This window comes from Camelus bactrianus, chromosome 34 (assembly GCF_048773025.1).
Source record: "Camelus bactrianus isolate YW-2024 breed Bactrian camel chromosome 34, ASM4877302v1, whole genome shotgun sequence".
NCBI classification, from domain to species: domain Eukaryota; kingdom Metazoa; phylum Chordata; class Mammalia; order Artiodactyla; family Camelidae; genus Camelus; species Camelus bactrianus.
In genome coordinates this window covers 47,222-62,470 of record NC_133572.1, presented here as the reverse complement: position 1 = coordinate 62,470, position 15,249 = coordinate 47,222, and the positions used below count along the sequence as shown (strand labels likewise).

General features: G+C 55.0%; 1 protein-coding gene across 1 annotated transcript; it reads left to right on the top strand.

Annotated features, from left to right (window-relative positions):
- Window positions 1-1,208: 1,208 nt before the first annotated feature.
- Window positions 1,209-15,033, top strand: TUBA8 (tubulin alpha 8). The gene is made up of 5 exons (XM_074357722.1): window positions 1,209-1,368; window positions 8,289-8,511; window positions 9,886-10,034; window positions 11,425-12,105; window positions 14,722-15,033. The coding sequence occupies exons 1-5, from the start codon at window positions 1,366-1,368 to the stop codon at window positions 15,013-15,015; spliced, it is 1,350 nt and encodes a 449-aa protein (XP_074213823.1). The 5' UTR covers window positions 1,209-1,365; the 3' UTR covers window positions 15,016-15,033.
- Window positions 15,034-15,249: the final 216 nt, after the last annotated feature.

Below are 15,249 nucleotides of genomic sequence, written 5' to 3'. Positions count from 1 at the left end.
AGATGGAAAGATGATTAAGATATGTGTCTCATCCTCTAGAAACAGTGTAAATAGGAGAATATAGAAATGGTGCTCAGCAGAACAGATTGCTAAATAATAAAATAAAGGAAAAAGTGTTCTCACTCTACTGGCCAGAGATAGGCACCTGTCAGGGATGGAAGGGAAGGTAAGTCTGTATCTGTGCCTGGACACTTGGAGAGGCGCCACGCCTGGCTGGAGAAGCTCCGCGTGGTAGTTCCTTGTGGAGAAGCCTTGGGTTTGCCTGCAGTGACGTGGCCCTTGGTGGTCAGGGCCTGGGGAGCGAAGACAGAAGCTGGGTTACTCAGCACGGACTGGCCTGTGGTGGGGAAGTTTGCAGTGAGACCAAGGGAACAATAAAGAACCTGCCCACCACCAAACTGGGGAGGGGAAGGGAAATGGGGAGAAGTTTAATAAAATAAAATGGCAAAATCTGAAGCAGAGGAGAGGGGCTGTTAACGAGGCCAGCCCCATTGTCCCACCTGCTCCAACCCGGGGAAGTAGGGCAGACCCTGGCCCTTCCACACCATTTGTGGCCACCAAGAGGAGGTTCTGTCACTGAGCAGAGAGGCAGCCAGGACCCTGATGTCCTTCTGCACTTTCTGGGTAAATTAGGAGGAGGGAGTGATGATAAACCGATCAGGAGAAAGATGTGAAAACGGTGGTGGAGGGAGATAACGCTGCAGAGGAAACAGGAGCAGAGGAAGTGCTGAGCTCCAGCTCTGTTCACTAAGGGGTACCTCCTTTAATTCCCCAGCAGCCAGGGAGGACTTGATGGAGGTGGGAACGGGCTTCAGCGCAGGGGCTCAGCAATTTGCTCAAGCACAAAGCTTAGACCCCCTTCCTCCCACCGTGAACCCTGCGTCCCCACCGCCCCACGCACTCTCCTGGACTGGGGTGGCTGCAGGGAACTGAACCCCAACCAGGTGCCTTCCCTGCTTGGGCCAGGCCTTCCCTGCAGGTCAGCTAGTGTTTGGCAGCAGGAAGAAGTTTGGGGAGCGATGAACATTTATTCTAGCAGCATTTTTACATTCTAAAATGAAAAGCAGCTGGAATTACAAAGGCTGATCCTAGGAGCGCAGAAACCCGGGATGCCCGCGCTTGCGGCGCCCAGGACAGGACCTGAGCCCCTGAGCCGCTGGTGGGCGGGGAGCAGTAATTGTGACCTGCCCGGTCCGCCGTCCCGCCCGCCCCCGCGCACTGTGATGCTGCCGGCCGGCTGCTGGCCCCGCATGTCTGTCCCCGGCCCCCTCCCGCGCGGTGTCACGACAGCGGAGGCGGCCGTATCTGGAGCAGTTGGGGTGGGCAGGCCCAGCCGGGAGCGAGCGGGCTAGGAGAGCGGCAGCGATGGTGAGCCTTCCTCGGCGGGGAGGGGGTCGGGGGCGCGGGGCCGAGGGCGCCCAGCCCAGAGCCGCGTCTCCGCGGGGGGCGGGGGGCTTACAGATCGCTTTGGATCTGCAGAGCTCGAAGTCTCGTGGGGCTGTCAGTCAGGGACCAGGGGTTCCTACCCTGGGCAGAGGACACCCGGTACCAGCGTCCTTTATCGGAGAGAAAAAGCGGAGAAGGGGGCGAGTCGCCCCACACAGGGACCCAGGGGAGGGGACGGCAAGGGGGACGTGGGAAGCCCGCGCAGAAGAGGTGAGGTTTTGAGGAATCACCGTGTGGCAACTCAGGCACCAGAGTCGAGGGGGAAAGGGGACCCCCAGGAATTCCCGATGGATCGGCTGGGCGGGGGGGCCCTGGGGAGTGGGCGCAGTCAGGTTCCCAAACACAACCAAATATGACTTAGAGCGTCACAGCCCCCACACCCGGGGCCTCATTCTCCCCGTCCCCCCCCCCCCCCCCGCGCCCCCCGCCGGCCGTCTGGTTGGGTTTGAGCAATTACAGCTCGAGAGCGCTTGGCTTCTCAGGCCCCTGGCCCCACTCGACTGACCCGTTTTCCCAGCGGTCAAAGCCAGAGGACTTTGGCCCACCAAAGTCTCCCTCCAAAAGGCGGGGTGGGGTGGGGATGGGGGTGGGGTTGGGGCTTCCGATCTCTCGTTTTGTTTCCTGCTCTGATGTAGGGGCTCCCCCTTCCCCCTCCTGCCTCTGTCTCCTTTGCAGACACGGATATTACTTGCTGGAGAAGACCTCTCCAGACTCCACAGTCCCACCCTCTGGAATCCCTCTCTTCACCCCCTGCCCCCTGGGGTGGGTAAAATTTGCCTCCAGTCCACTTCCCTGAACACCTGGAAACCCACAGATCTCCTCATCCAGAGCCCTGGTGTCTGGACCTCAGGAAAGGGGGTGTGGAAAGGTTGGGTGGGGGAAGGGGGCCTAGTGGGCACTTTAACAAGCCAAGGTCAGGCTCTCTGGACGCTCTTGCTCTGGTGTCAGTGACCAGCAAGCCAGGTGAGAACCTCTCTCCTCCTGGTCTCTGCTCACTCTGGAAAGTGCCCAGGGCCCCTGGCTCTGGCCCCAGCTCTGCTGAGTCTAGCTGGAGTCTGTCCAGCACCGTCCCTTCCCAGAGCAGGCTCCTTGGGGTACTGGGGACAGTGGCCAGAGGAATCCACTCCTGCCTGAAGCCCTGGCTCCTGGCTCTGCAGCTAGCTGTGTGACTTCAACAAAGTCACTTAACCTCTCTGGAGTGGTTTTTCTCATCTACAAAATGAAGAGGGGCTCTGGTTTAAATTTCCAAGGCTCCACCTAGCTTTACTATTTTAACCTTTTTATTACAGAGATCGCCAAACTTATACACAGGAGAATGGCACAATGAACCCCTGTATGTCCCTCATCAGAATCTAACAATTACCTACTTACGAAGAGTCTTGCTTCATTTATTCCCCTTTCCCTCTCCTGCTATTTTGAAGCAAATCCTAGGCAGCGTACTCAAGATTTCATGTTTAATATTTATAATATCCAGCACATAGCTAGTGCTCTATGATTTTCAAAGTGCCATCTCTTGCGTATTTTAGTTCTGACCTGAGAGCCATAGTGACTCTCCGAGGGGAGCCCAGGCTCTTAATCCTCTGAGCAAACTTCGGTGTACATCCAATAGGCAAGTTTCTGAAAATACCTAGCCAAGCCCGTGTCAGTGACCCCAGGCCTCAGAGCAAGTGTCTGTGTTTCCTGGGGAGGAGAGGGGATCTGAAGCCCAGCCTCCCTGACTGCATTCCTTCTGGGCTGGGGCACCAGTGAGTTCTGGTGGGGATTGGCAGCAGATGGCAACCAAGAGCCTGTCTTCCTACAAAAATGGGCAGTTAGAGGGGAGAGTATTCTCCAGCGAGATGGACACTGCCTCTTTGTCTGTGGTAGGCAGGCCTGGCTGAGCGCTGCAGAGCCCTGGCTCCTGTCTGACCTCAGAGCACCTCAGAGGGGGTCGCTGCACCACCCTCTCCAGGGATCAGAGGTCGTTGGGCACGTGCTCTGAGCAGCGGAGGGTCCCCTTCCCTAGGCAGTGAGTTTCTGTAGGAAGCGTCCAGGCTCAGGTGGGGAGAGCAGAGCAGAGCAGAGGGGTAATGCTGTTGCCGAGTGTCCTTCTTGAGGGGCTCTCCAGTGACCTTGAGAGGAGGATGAAAAGTTTAATTCTTGGGGAGGAAAGAGCTGGTGAGTACAGGGCCAGCGCAGGGGTGGGTGGGAGGATGTGGCGCCCTTGGGGGCAGAGTGGACCCACTGCCACTTTCCCTTAGGCACTACGGGACTGACCCTACTCTCTGCAGCCTGTGCGGTTGACTTTCCCTGTCCATGTCTTCCCGTTAGAATTTCTCCCAGATAATGAGCTGTGGAAGAGAACGGGAAACAGGGGACACCCCCCACCCCCCACTCCTGCACTTGGCCCCAGTTCAGCTAAAGCACAAGGGCCTTTTGACTCTAAGGGTCTCGTGCTGGGAATCTGCTGACCAGCCCCTGCCCTCCCCACAGGATGTCTGTGCTGTCCCTACAGGGCCTGCGGTCTGAGCCCTCTCACTCACTAGTGTTAATTCAGGTCAACTCTGTTCCTGCTGTTTCTAGCTTGCTATCTGTTCTTCGTCCAAGTGAGCCCAACTATGCTCTAATTGAAGGATTTTGAGCAGAGATAGTTCAATCTTCCATTAATCACATTCTTACTTTAATTATTCCTCTGGAACCCTGGCTCTGCTTTTTACCTGTCATCTTACCTGGATCCTACAGTGTAGGGGATGTATTATCCCAGCCTGAAAACTCGAAGTAACTGGGTATAATAATATGTGGTGTTTGACATGCAGGTGGTCGGCATCTGCGGACGGGTCCCAGGTTCTCACTGAGGTGCACTGCTGGCCTGTGTCAGCCTCCTTCCTAGATACTATGCCAGTTTTACTGTTTTGTGATACTTTAAAACGATGTTTACCACTGCAAAGCCTCCTTCTGCAGAGGATCACAATTAGCTTATCTGATCCTCTGACACCAAATAAACAGGAAACGATCACTCCTAAAACAGAAATCACCTAAGATCGACATAAGGAAAAGTCTCTTGCAGTGGAGTTATGAAAGGACTGTTCTGTGGAGCGTGGAGGGTGGCTGGGGGTGGCCAGAAGCCTCGTCTGCTCTGTACCTTGTGAGCCTGCATTTCAAATTCAGCACGTTGTGAGACCTGCCTTAAATTTCCCGCCTCTTGTTTGCACTGCTGCCAAATCCAACTAAGATGCCCCTACAGCCTGTTGGCATGGCTAGCTTCTCCAAGACCTCTGCAAATATTCTTCCTTCAGGGGAGCAAGCCAGAAGTTGTTTTTTCTCTTTTGAGCTCCCACTGCCTCTGAGGCCTGGGCCACTATCCCCCTCATCAGATAGACTGTAAGCCCCCGCCTGGCAGGGTTCTGTTCCATCACCCTTGTACTTACGGAGCACCTGCTGCATTCAAGCCTATGCTAGATGCCGGGGCTCCTTGCTTTCCCAGAACTCTCTCTCTCCAGCGGGAGAGTCAGAAGACTGGACGAGCAGCTGGGACTTGTGCATAAAGCAGTGATGGGAGGAAGGGGACAGGGCGCACGCTGTGGGGCCCCATGCTGCTGTGTGGGCATTTAGTGAGAGACCTGGAGGGTGAAAGGTGTTGGCCCAGGACCTCTCAGTGCCTTCTTGCCCGGAGTAGGATAAACAATTGTGGAACAACAGAGCGGGCCACCTTTGTTGCTGCGGGCACTAGTCTGACTGGGGGTGTCACACTTTGCTTGAGGAAAGGAGCCCCTATACTAAGTCTCTCTGTCTCCTTCATCTCCATCCCCTGGACTCCTGGGCTGAGAGGCTCCACGGCACCTGGGGGACCGCCTTTACCCTACAGGGTCCCAGGAGCAGAAAGCTGGCCTGAGCCCTACAAGCCCAGCTTCAAAATAGAACTGAGAGGAATAGCTCTGGCCCCCTAGCTGGAGAGGGAATCTGAGATACGAGTGTGGCGCAAACCCCAGGCATGACGTCCTCTGCTGGGCCAGCGCGCCCAGCCCCGCCCCACCCCAGTGCACACCCGCCTGGTGGAATGGAGCGCTGGTTCTTCCAGGGAGGAGGCCCACTTTCCCAGGCCCCACTGTGAGCTGTGTTCTTTCTCTCTGCGCTTTCTGCTGTTTGGAGTCTTGCCCTGCGAGCTTCCTTGCTTTCTACCGTCAGGCTTCCCGGGTGTAGGTGTGCCCCACCAGGGGCCTGGAGTTCGAGTGCCAGTGAGGTAGCAGCTGGGTGGTGACAGGAGAGGGCTCAGGCCGAGGGCAGAAGACCTGGATTTCGGTCCAGGCTCTTTCCCTGCGTTTCTGTGAAATTTCGAGTCTGTCCCTCTACCTTTCTGAGCCTCAGCCTTTTTGTCTATATAACAGTGGGGTGGGAATCATGTCTGGGGACCATGGGACCAGCCCAGCTCTAGTGTCCTGAAGGCCAGAGCTCACACAGCACCCTGGTCACGGCAGGTGGATGACCTTTCTGGGCGGAGGGCGGCCCCAAGGCCATCAGCCCCAGTGTGTGCCATGCATTCTGTGTCGAGCCTCCAGGCAGGAAGCCGTCATGGCCAAGGCCCACTGGCCAGAGGAGGGCTTGTGGAGTTTCACACGTGCATCCTCTTCCATCAGTATTGCCATGCTTCTTCTCAACCCTCAGGTTGTTCCTTCTTCGGCCGTGGAAGCCTCTTCCGGTTGCTTTCTGGGACCCTCTGACATTGTCCTGTCTGTGCCGGCGTCTGTGTTCTCAGCCCCAGACCTAGAATCCTCCGTTTCCCCAGGGGCCCTGGGTCCTATTAGGAGGACGGTGCTGAGAGGCCCACCTTTTCTCCTGACAGGTTGCTACCCCTGGAAGCACTTATGAGCCTGTCAGTTGCCGCAGAGTCTATCTTACACCTCCAGTTACTCTTATGAATCAGTTTAACAGGGAAAGCAGCTCTTCCTAAGGGTGTGTGTGTGTCAGAGACACTGGTTTCATTGGTGGAGACGGGCATACTGAGTCACGCGAGGTCAAAGGGCTATGAAAACTTTGATAGCACTAGGCCGGTGGTTTTCAGGAAGATGCAGACCTCTGATCTTCCCAGAATAGCCCTGCATCCTCACAGGAAGGCCCAGCGTGTCAGCGGCCCCACAGACAGGCCTGGAGGATGGTTGGGGTGGGGTGGGGGGTGAGGCTCTGGGGCTGAGGGTTGGGGCCAAGGGGATGAGTCACCCAGAAGACAACACGTAGCCCCTCTCCTTTCAGGCGTCTCCAGCGTCCCCTCAGCTCACAACCCTCGGAGGAAGCCACGGCTGCATGTGAAAATGTGGTCTGATTGTGGGGTGGCTCCTGGGCGGGGGACCCTGCCTTCTTAGGCCTGAATCGAGTCCTAAGATGAAGTCCTTTCACTGTGAGAGGAATAGCAGCCTGAGGTCTCTAACTTCCAAGTGTGCCTGTTCAGGTGGGGAATAAAGCTACAGTAATGAAAATACATAAAGACAGAGAGACAGCCTCAACAAAGTGGTCACGGTAACTAATCTTCACGAGAAGGGAGGCTGCGTAGCTCAGCCCAGGTCACGCAGCACCGTAGGTAAACTGAGAGGCAAGATCTGAACCTGGGGTGCAGGTGACTGTGTGAGCGAAGCCCTTTCCCGGCCACCAGGCTCATTCTCATTGACACACAGCTGGCCGTATACCCAGCGAGGCTGCCGTGACACTCAGAGGGCAGGGCTCAGAGACAGGTGTGGAGAGGTGCTGAGTTAGGGGCAGCAGGTCCTGACACCCTCAACCCTTTGAGGTGCTGCCCTGGGCAGTTGTCTGGCATCCTTGCCCAGAGAGTTTCCAGGGTTCCAGGAGCCCCGGACCCCATGCTGGCCACGGCTTCTGGAGGCCCCGGCCTCGGTCTTTGGAGGCCCTGCCCCTGGCTTGGGTTCCTGGAGCTGGAAAATGCCAGGTCGGGTCACGGATAAGAATAGAAGCCACACACCAGGCACATGCTTTCCTGCTGGGCTCCATCCCAGGCACAGAGCCTCCTAGTGGGGCCACTGCTTCCCCCAGCGGTGCGCGGTGGAGCGGCGAGGCCATGGTCCCAGCCAAACCATGACACACGCTCACACTGACATTCTCACACACACTCATACTCACAATCACACACACCCCTCCCCATCCTCAGCTTCTTTACTTGGACCAGTCAGGTAATTGTGGCTTCACACCGGAGCAGCACGGAGGTAAAAACACTGTAAAGGTCAACTTTATTTAGCACTTGGCCTGCTGTGGGCAAGGGAGCAGGTTACGGTGGCTACAAAGGAATTTTGCAGTCATTCGGGGTTTGGGAAGAGCCTACACAGTCCCCTCCCACCCCTGCCTTGCTGAGGTATGATCCTTATTCCTAGTTTGTGACCAGAACACTAATGACACCCATGACACCCAAAGCACAGCCCTCCTGTGCGAGCTCCTCTGCTCCATGATGTGGAGTGTCTAGGAGGCTCAGGTGGCTGCGGGAATGGGAGCGCTGTGCCGTGCCTGGCAGTGGATTTGGGGGAAGTTTCTGCTGTTCTCATTGGTTCTTCCTTTGACCTGCTTCATCGGTGCAGGAGTCTCATGGTTTGGAATCAGCCCCTGTTTTATCTGTGCAGCTGCCCCCTCCCTTTCTGGATACAAAGGATTAACCCTGGAAAGCAATCTTTAGGGCAGACCACAAAGCTGTGGTTCTTCTTTGGAACCAGTCTTGATTTGTTGTGGGAGGGCACAGCTGGAGGGATGGGTGTCCTGTCCGTCAAGTGCCAGGTAGGCACAAATCCTCAGAGGTGAGGGTCTGGGGGGTCTGGGGCAGCGGTGTGGCCAGTCTGGGGTTCTCCAACTGGACTGCTGTCCCCCCACAGCGGGAGTGCATATCCGTCCACGTGGGCCAAGCTGGGGTTCAGATCGGCAATGCCTGCTGGGAGCTCTTCTGCTTGGAGCATGGCATCCAGGCCGATGGCACCTTCGGCGCACAGGCCAGCAAGGTCCATGATGATGACTCCTTCACCACCTTCTTCAGTGAGACTGGCAATGGGAAGCACGTGCCCCGGGCTGTCATGGTCGACCTGGAGCCCACTGTGGTGGGTGAGTATGGCTGGGGCCCCTGCAAAGACGCGGCTCCAGACCGCAGAGGCCTTGGCCCGTGGCAGCTGGGGCTCAGCCCGTGGAGAGGGGTGGGGCTCAGCCCGTGGGAGGGGGTGACTCCTGGAGTTCCCACTGTTCCCACTCTGCTCCCCCTTAAAGCTCCAACCTAACGCTCTCGACTTAAAGGCTGCTGAGACAGACCGAGATGGCCAAGATTGTGCACTAAATACTAAGGGTCAAAAATACAAATAATTTCAGAAATTATAAAAAGTCCCCCAACAGTCAGTTTCCCAAAGTATATGTTTCCGATTCTACAACTGCAGTCCGTCCTCGCAGGCCTGGTATGACCTTGCAGTAGCTCACACACGAGATGTTCTCTTACAGCTGGAGGTGGCTATAGTTCAGAATGAACCTCACCTGGACCACAGGAAGCAGGAATTCTGACTTGTGTCAGGGCAGGATTCTTGTTCTCCCTGTAACCCCCAGCACCCTGAGTGTCCCCCTGGGCCAGTCCTCCTTCTTCATCAGGATTTCCTCAGCTTCAAAGCCTGCTCATCCAAGCAAGGGCGGACCAGTGCCACAGAGATGTCTGGGCACTGCCTGTGGTGCAGGAACAATGATTTCTGGGGCAATAGACTCCCGGCCCTCCACCCCTCATATACTTCATACAAATACAGAAAGTGCAGGTGACCTTCCCAGGCCTCTGCACATGTAGGTGATTTCCCTGGGGGAACCCTGCAGAGGAGAGGGGATGTAGTGGGACTTGGTCTGCCACATGTCTGCTCTGTGTGGACCTTGGAGGTGAGCAGGGCACCCCCGACAGCCTCTCCTGGGCTCCGGCTTTTCTGGAACCTGGAACATAGCTTTGCTTCAAAGTCGTTCTGAAGTATTTCTAATGCCTGACATATGCTATTGCCACCTTGAGGCAGAGGTCAGGGTTGGGACAATTCCTGGGGGAGCCTAGGGCCCAGGCACATCATTCTGAATCTTTCTCTGTGTCCCTAGAACATTTTGATACAAGTGAAATTGGGTTAAAATTTGGGGTAAATTTTGCAGCATTAATGAAAAACAAGAGGGAAACCTTGAGGGTCAGGTTGGAAGAGGCAATCAACCTTGGTGTTTGTCCAGCTTTTTAAAGTCCAGCCAGCATTGCCTGCTTGAGTCCCGGGCTTCTGGCTCTCTTAGTGCCTGTGTTATCCTGGAATTCTCTTAGCCTCGCAGATGTATAATGGGGCTGTCTGGTTTCCCCTCAGTGGAGTTTAATGGCTCGGGGAGGTGGAGACCCAGAATGGTGTCATACGGCATTCTACTGGGGAGGGAGGCTTCTCCTCTGGGAACTAGGTAGCAAGACGTGATGGTTCCCCCTCTCGGTAGATGAGGTTCGGGCGGGAACCTACCGCCAGCTCTTCCATCCAGAGCAGCTGATCACAGGAAAAGAGGATGCAGCTAACAACTATGCCCGGGGCCACTACACCGTGGGCAAGGAGAGCATTGACCTGGTGTTGGACCGCATACGGAAGCTGGTATGTGTTTACAGGGGCCGGGAGCTGGTGAGGCAACTAAAGTGGACATGCTTGGACTCACCCCTCTGAACAGGCTGGGTGGGCACCTGACCCCCGGCTGCAGGACAGGCTCCTAATATTTGGGAATTTCTGCTTATGTTCTGTAAGAAGCATTCGCAGGGGTGGTTCCCCTTCCTCTACCCGGACATCATGGACTACCCTCCAGACTGATGCCCTGTTGACACTTACTGATGCTCTAGGGTAGCATCTGGGGGAAATTCCAGGTGTGAGGAAGGTGAAGCTCTTTGCTTGTTGGAAGCACACACTAACAAAGCACTTAACTTGGAAGAGAAGAAGACGACTGTTTATCCATTTCAGCACGTATGTTCCTTCACTTAGTCCCCTTAGTAATGATGCAAAAGAGGACTCTTCCTTGTACTTTACTGTACTGAAGAAATTGAGGGCCAGGAAAGTGACAAGAGTCGGGATCTGAACTGGATTGTAGGGTTGACTAGAAAGCTGAGTTGTAGGGTGAGTCACTTGTCTACTTAAGCCCTGTTTCTGTGCAACAGAAAAGGTTGGACGTGGTCAGGGGTTCTTGGGAGCTAAGGACGATGAATGTTCATATGTGTTCACCTTTCTGTTTAGAGCAGGGCTCTGAGGGGTCATCGGTCTCAAAGCTGTCTGTGGTCCACCAAAGTTCAGAGCCCCTGGACTGAGCAATCACAGAGCACACTCAATGGGGAAGTTGTGTGATTTATGGATTCTCCAGCTCTGGTGAGAGCTACCGTTGAGCACTCACTGACTGGCAGATCCTTGCTCAGCACACTGGGCCATCTCATTTAATTATCATAGTATACTTTGGGGTGCATTTTTTTTTAATTGTCCTCACTTTAACCAAGAGGAAACACAAGCCTGGAGAGCTCAGTAACTTGCTCACATTTTTACAACTGGGAAACCCAGCAGAGTTGACGTCAGGTCTCAGGTTCTCTGACCCCGTTTATCTTTCTGAAATTGGTACCCTGCGTCACCTTCCCAGGTTGGGCTGGGATGTGTGGGTCTGCAGCTCCCACACAATCACATGACGAGGGCCAGGGAAGTGGGGCAAGGAGTTGGGGTTGCCACAGGGCAGATGCATTGTCCACTGTAGTTCTGGACCCTCATGCCTGGTCCAACCAGGCCACTGGATGGGAACCTTCATGGATCTAGAGGTGTGTGCGTGTTTGCTGCCCCGTGTTTTAGCCATCTCTCCCAGGATTGCTGCAATTCCTTTGCAGTGTTTCCCTACTTCAAGGCTGTTTTGATTTCACCCACTTGAAAATGTTGAGGGATGGAGTGGGGCGGACAGAGGGGTTGCCTGCCATTGCCCACGGGGCAGTGTCTCAGAAACTTGTCTCGTGTCCTCTCCCAGACAGATGCCTGCTCTGGCTTGCAGGGTTTTCTCATCTTCCACAGCTTCGGGGGTGGCACCGGCTCTGGCTTCACATCTCTGCTCATGGAGCGCCTCTCCCTGGACTACGGCAAGAAGTCCAAGCTGGAGTTTGCTATCTACCCAGCCCCCCAGGTCTCCACGGCCGTGGTTGAGCCCTACAACTCCATCCTGACCACGCACACCACACTGGAGCACTCGGACTGCGCCTTCATGGTGGACAACGAGGCCATTTATGACATCTGCCGGCGCAACCTGGACATCGAGCGGCCCACCTACACCAACCTCAACCGCCTCATCAGCCAGATCGTGTCCTCCATCACGGCCTCCCTGCGCTTCGACGGGGCCCTCAACGTGGACCTCACTGAGTTCCAGACCAACCTGGTGCCCTACCCCCGCATCCACTTCCCCCTGGTCACCTACGCGCCCATCATCTCTGCTGAGAAGGCCTACCACGAGCAGCTTTCCGTGGCTGAGATCACCAGCTCCTGCTTCGAGCCCAACAGCCAGATGGTGAAGTGTGACCCCCGCCACGGCAAGTACATGGCCTGCTGCATGCTCTACCGGGGGGACGTGGTGCCCAAGGATGTGAACGTCGCCATTGCTGCCATCAAGACCAAGAGGACCATCCAGTTTGTAGACTGGTGTCCCACAGGCTTCAAGGTGAGAGCTGGTGTTCCGAGGAGACAGACACCTAAAGAAGCAGAGGGGCACCAAGGATGGGGAGAGAGAGGTGCAAACTCGGGGTCTTGGGCTGATACATGATTCTGTGGGAGCTTCAGGCTTTACGGGATGAGGAGGGAAGAGGGGCTTAAGCCGAATGTAATGCTAACTTCAATCGTTCATTCATTCACTTATTTTTGGTAAGGAGATACTTTGAGAGGGTTATTGGAAGAAGGGGAGGGGCACTACTTCAACAGGGAGAAGGGTGCCCACCGCTCCTATCCTAAGGTCTGCAAGCATCTCAAAGGTCAGGCAGAAAAGGGCTTTTCTCTTACAGGGAGTAATGACCTGGGCTGGAAAGAACTTGTGTGTGAATGGGATGCACAGGGTGGGTGGGGAGAGGTAGCTATGATCTGACAACAGATCAGAGAATGGAGGGAACCCAACTATTCAAGTTGCCAGAGTTCCCTCCTCTAACAGAAGATGTGCTCCTCTCCACAGTTTATTCTGAAAAATTAAATATTCACCTTGTAATCAGTCAATTTAGAGTAAGGATAAGAAATTTTATGGCTATTACGTGACTGTGAAGCCCTGACATTTTCCATTAACCAGGGGTGAGCTTGCTGCAGGTCAGTGACAGGTCAGTGATGGGGCTTGGACCAGCCAGAGAGGACCCTGGCTCCCAGGACCAGGGACTGCTGGATGTGGGAACACCCCTGAGTCACCCTGGCTGGGCTGCTCTTTGCACATGTGTTGGCTGGACCACTTGGTCCTGTGTCTCCACCATCTATCATCAGAGTCCCTCCCGTCAAGGCCACTGCCACCATTCATGTCAGTTAGTCCCTCAGGTGATCCTTTAATAATTCAGTGGTTCACCAAACACCAGAGGTGGTTGTGCCAGTTGCTGGGGACACAGACATGAGCATGTCTCAGTTTTCCCCGGTGGACCTAGAAAAACGAGGCACCACGCCGACCTCTCGGCTGACCTGTTTGCCTGTGAGGCTTCGACGGAGACGATCTGCTGACGGAGGGGGTGTTCTCCCTGCACGCAGCTCCCAGCTGTGTACAGGACCCTTCTTCCTATATATTATCATCATTATTTTTTTGGTGGGGGGAGGTAATTAAGTTTGTTTATTTATTTGGATGGAGGTCCTGGGGACTGAACCCAGGACCTTGTGCAGGCCAGGCATACACCCTACCACTGAGCTGTCACCCCCCATATAGGACCCTTCCTCGCAGACTGTGCATTTCCACATGGCACTTCTGCTTGCTCTTGTGAAAACAGCCAAGATCTTCCCCCAGACTGTTTTCTTTCTCTTTCAAATGGAAGCAAACAATAAAACAAGCTAGTAGGAAATGAACAGGGAAAAAATAGAAGGAATGAGACGTGAGGGTGGTGGAGAAATCAGCAGAGAGAGGTGCCTGTGTTCTACTCCTTTATTTCACACTGAGGCTCTGGGGTGAGACCAGGATGGTCGGGCCGTGCTAGACCCTTCAGTGCTTCTCAGACAAGCCCGTGCTGGGGGCGGGTGCTGTTGAGCTGCCCCCCAGCATCCTCCCCCGGGTGTGTGTCCCCATCTGACATGGGTCGGGGGTACTGCTGCTCAAAGGACAGCATAGTTGGCTGACCTAGCGAGATATGTGCTGCAGCCAAGTTTATGTTCATTCTGGCCCTCTGCCCCTGTTCCAGCATCACCTCCACCACCAGTTTTGTCTAAGAGGAATCAGTGATGGACCACTGTGAGTTCATGGAATGGGCTCCCCACCCTGCTGCCATACCTGCTCCTCCACCTCTAGAGAGGACATGCACTTGCAAGCTATGGACTTAAGAGATTGGCAGTTGAGACCTGGTGGCCTGGGCAGGGGAGCCATCTTTGGGCCGGCTCTGTCGTTCTCAGTGTCTCACAAATGTTATCACGGTCTGTTACCTTAGGCTCCTTCCAGGATCCTGCAGTTCCTAGAAGGAGCTGGTTTGGGAAATGTGTGTGAGGAGAAGGGAGATTTCAAGGATAGTAGACCCACCATCAGATTGGGCTGGTTAGCTTGGAGGACCCTCCGCGCTACTGGAACTTGGGGAGTTGTCTCGTCCAGCAAGAGTTCTAACTGACCTTCTTTGATTGGAGTCCTTGCTTTTCTTCCAAGAGACAAAGGGCTTAGTAGACACTAACACCATCCCCGGAACCTTTTGCCTCTTTTTTCTTTATTGCTTGAGAACATCTCCGTGATCTTTTAAACAGCCCTTCACCCTTGGCAGAGAAACGCCCTAAATTTATTGACAGCATGACTAAAAGGAAATTGAGATGCCACTGAAAAGAGTGTACTTTATAGTAAATTGAATCTGCCTTGCACGGCTCACTCCCCTGCAGGACCCCTGTGCGCTGCTCTTGCTTGTCACCTTGAGTCTCCCACTAGCCCTTCCCTTCCCTTCAAGTCTCCTGACCCAGACCACCGGCTTTTACTTTCTCTTCCTCACGCACCTCTCTCCACCCACCTGCTCGCCACTTCCCGGTTCCACATCCAGCCCTGCTGCCCATCCCCACACCTGCCTCGCAACCCAGGTGCCCCTGTCTTGAGTTATCTGCTGACTTCCCCGCACCCTGCTTCTCTGTTCCTCAGGTGGGCATCAACTACCAGCCCCCCACGGTGGTGCCTGGAGGGGACCTGGCCAAGGTGCAGCGGGCCGTGTGCATGCTGAGCAACACCACGGCCATTGCCGAGGCCTGGGCCCGCCTGGACCACAAGTTCGACCTCATGTATGCCAAGCGGGCATTTGTGCACTGGTACGTCGGAGAGGGAATGGAAGAAGGAGAGTTCTCCGAGGCCAGGGAGGACCTGGCTGCCCTGGAGAAGGATTATGAGGAAGTGGGGACTGATTCGTTTGAGGAAGAGAACGAAGGGGAGGAATTTTAAATACAGACGTTCCTCTTGGCTGTGTCTCATTATTCACATTGCCCCCAGCACATTTAACTCTCCCCAGGGCAAGAGACCACACTCCCACCCCAGGGTGACGTGGTGAAAACGGATGCCGTGCTCTGCCTCCTCGGGGGAAAGCTGCTGTGTCAGCAGAAGCGACAAGGGTCGCTGTCTCTGGGTTGGGGTGAAGCTGAGTCATGTGTGTGGGGCCTGAGAGGGACTTAAAGTTCT

What these genes read in the sequence shown, in the direction of transcription:
- TUBA8 (XM_074357722.1), top strand. An exon ending in CCTGGAGCCCACTGTGGTGG is followed by an intron (nt 8,512 to 9,885) that starts GTGAGTATGGCT and finishes CCCTCTCGGTAG; the next exon opens with ATGAGGTTCGGGCGGGAACC. An exon ending in TGGACCGCATACGGAAGCTG is followed by an intron (nt 10,035 to 11,424) that starts GTATGTGTTTAC and finishes GTCCTCTCCCAG; the next exon opens with ACAGATGCCTGCTCTGGCTT.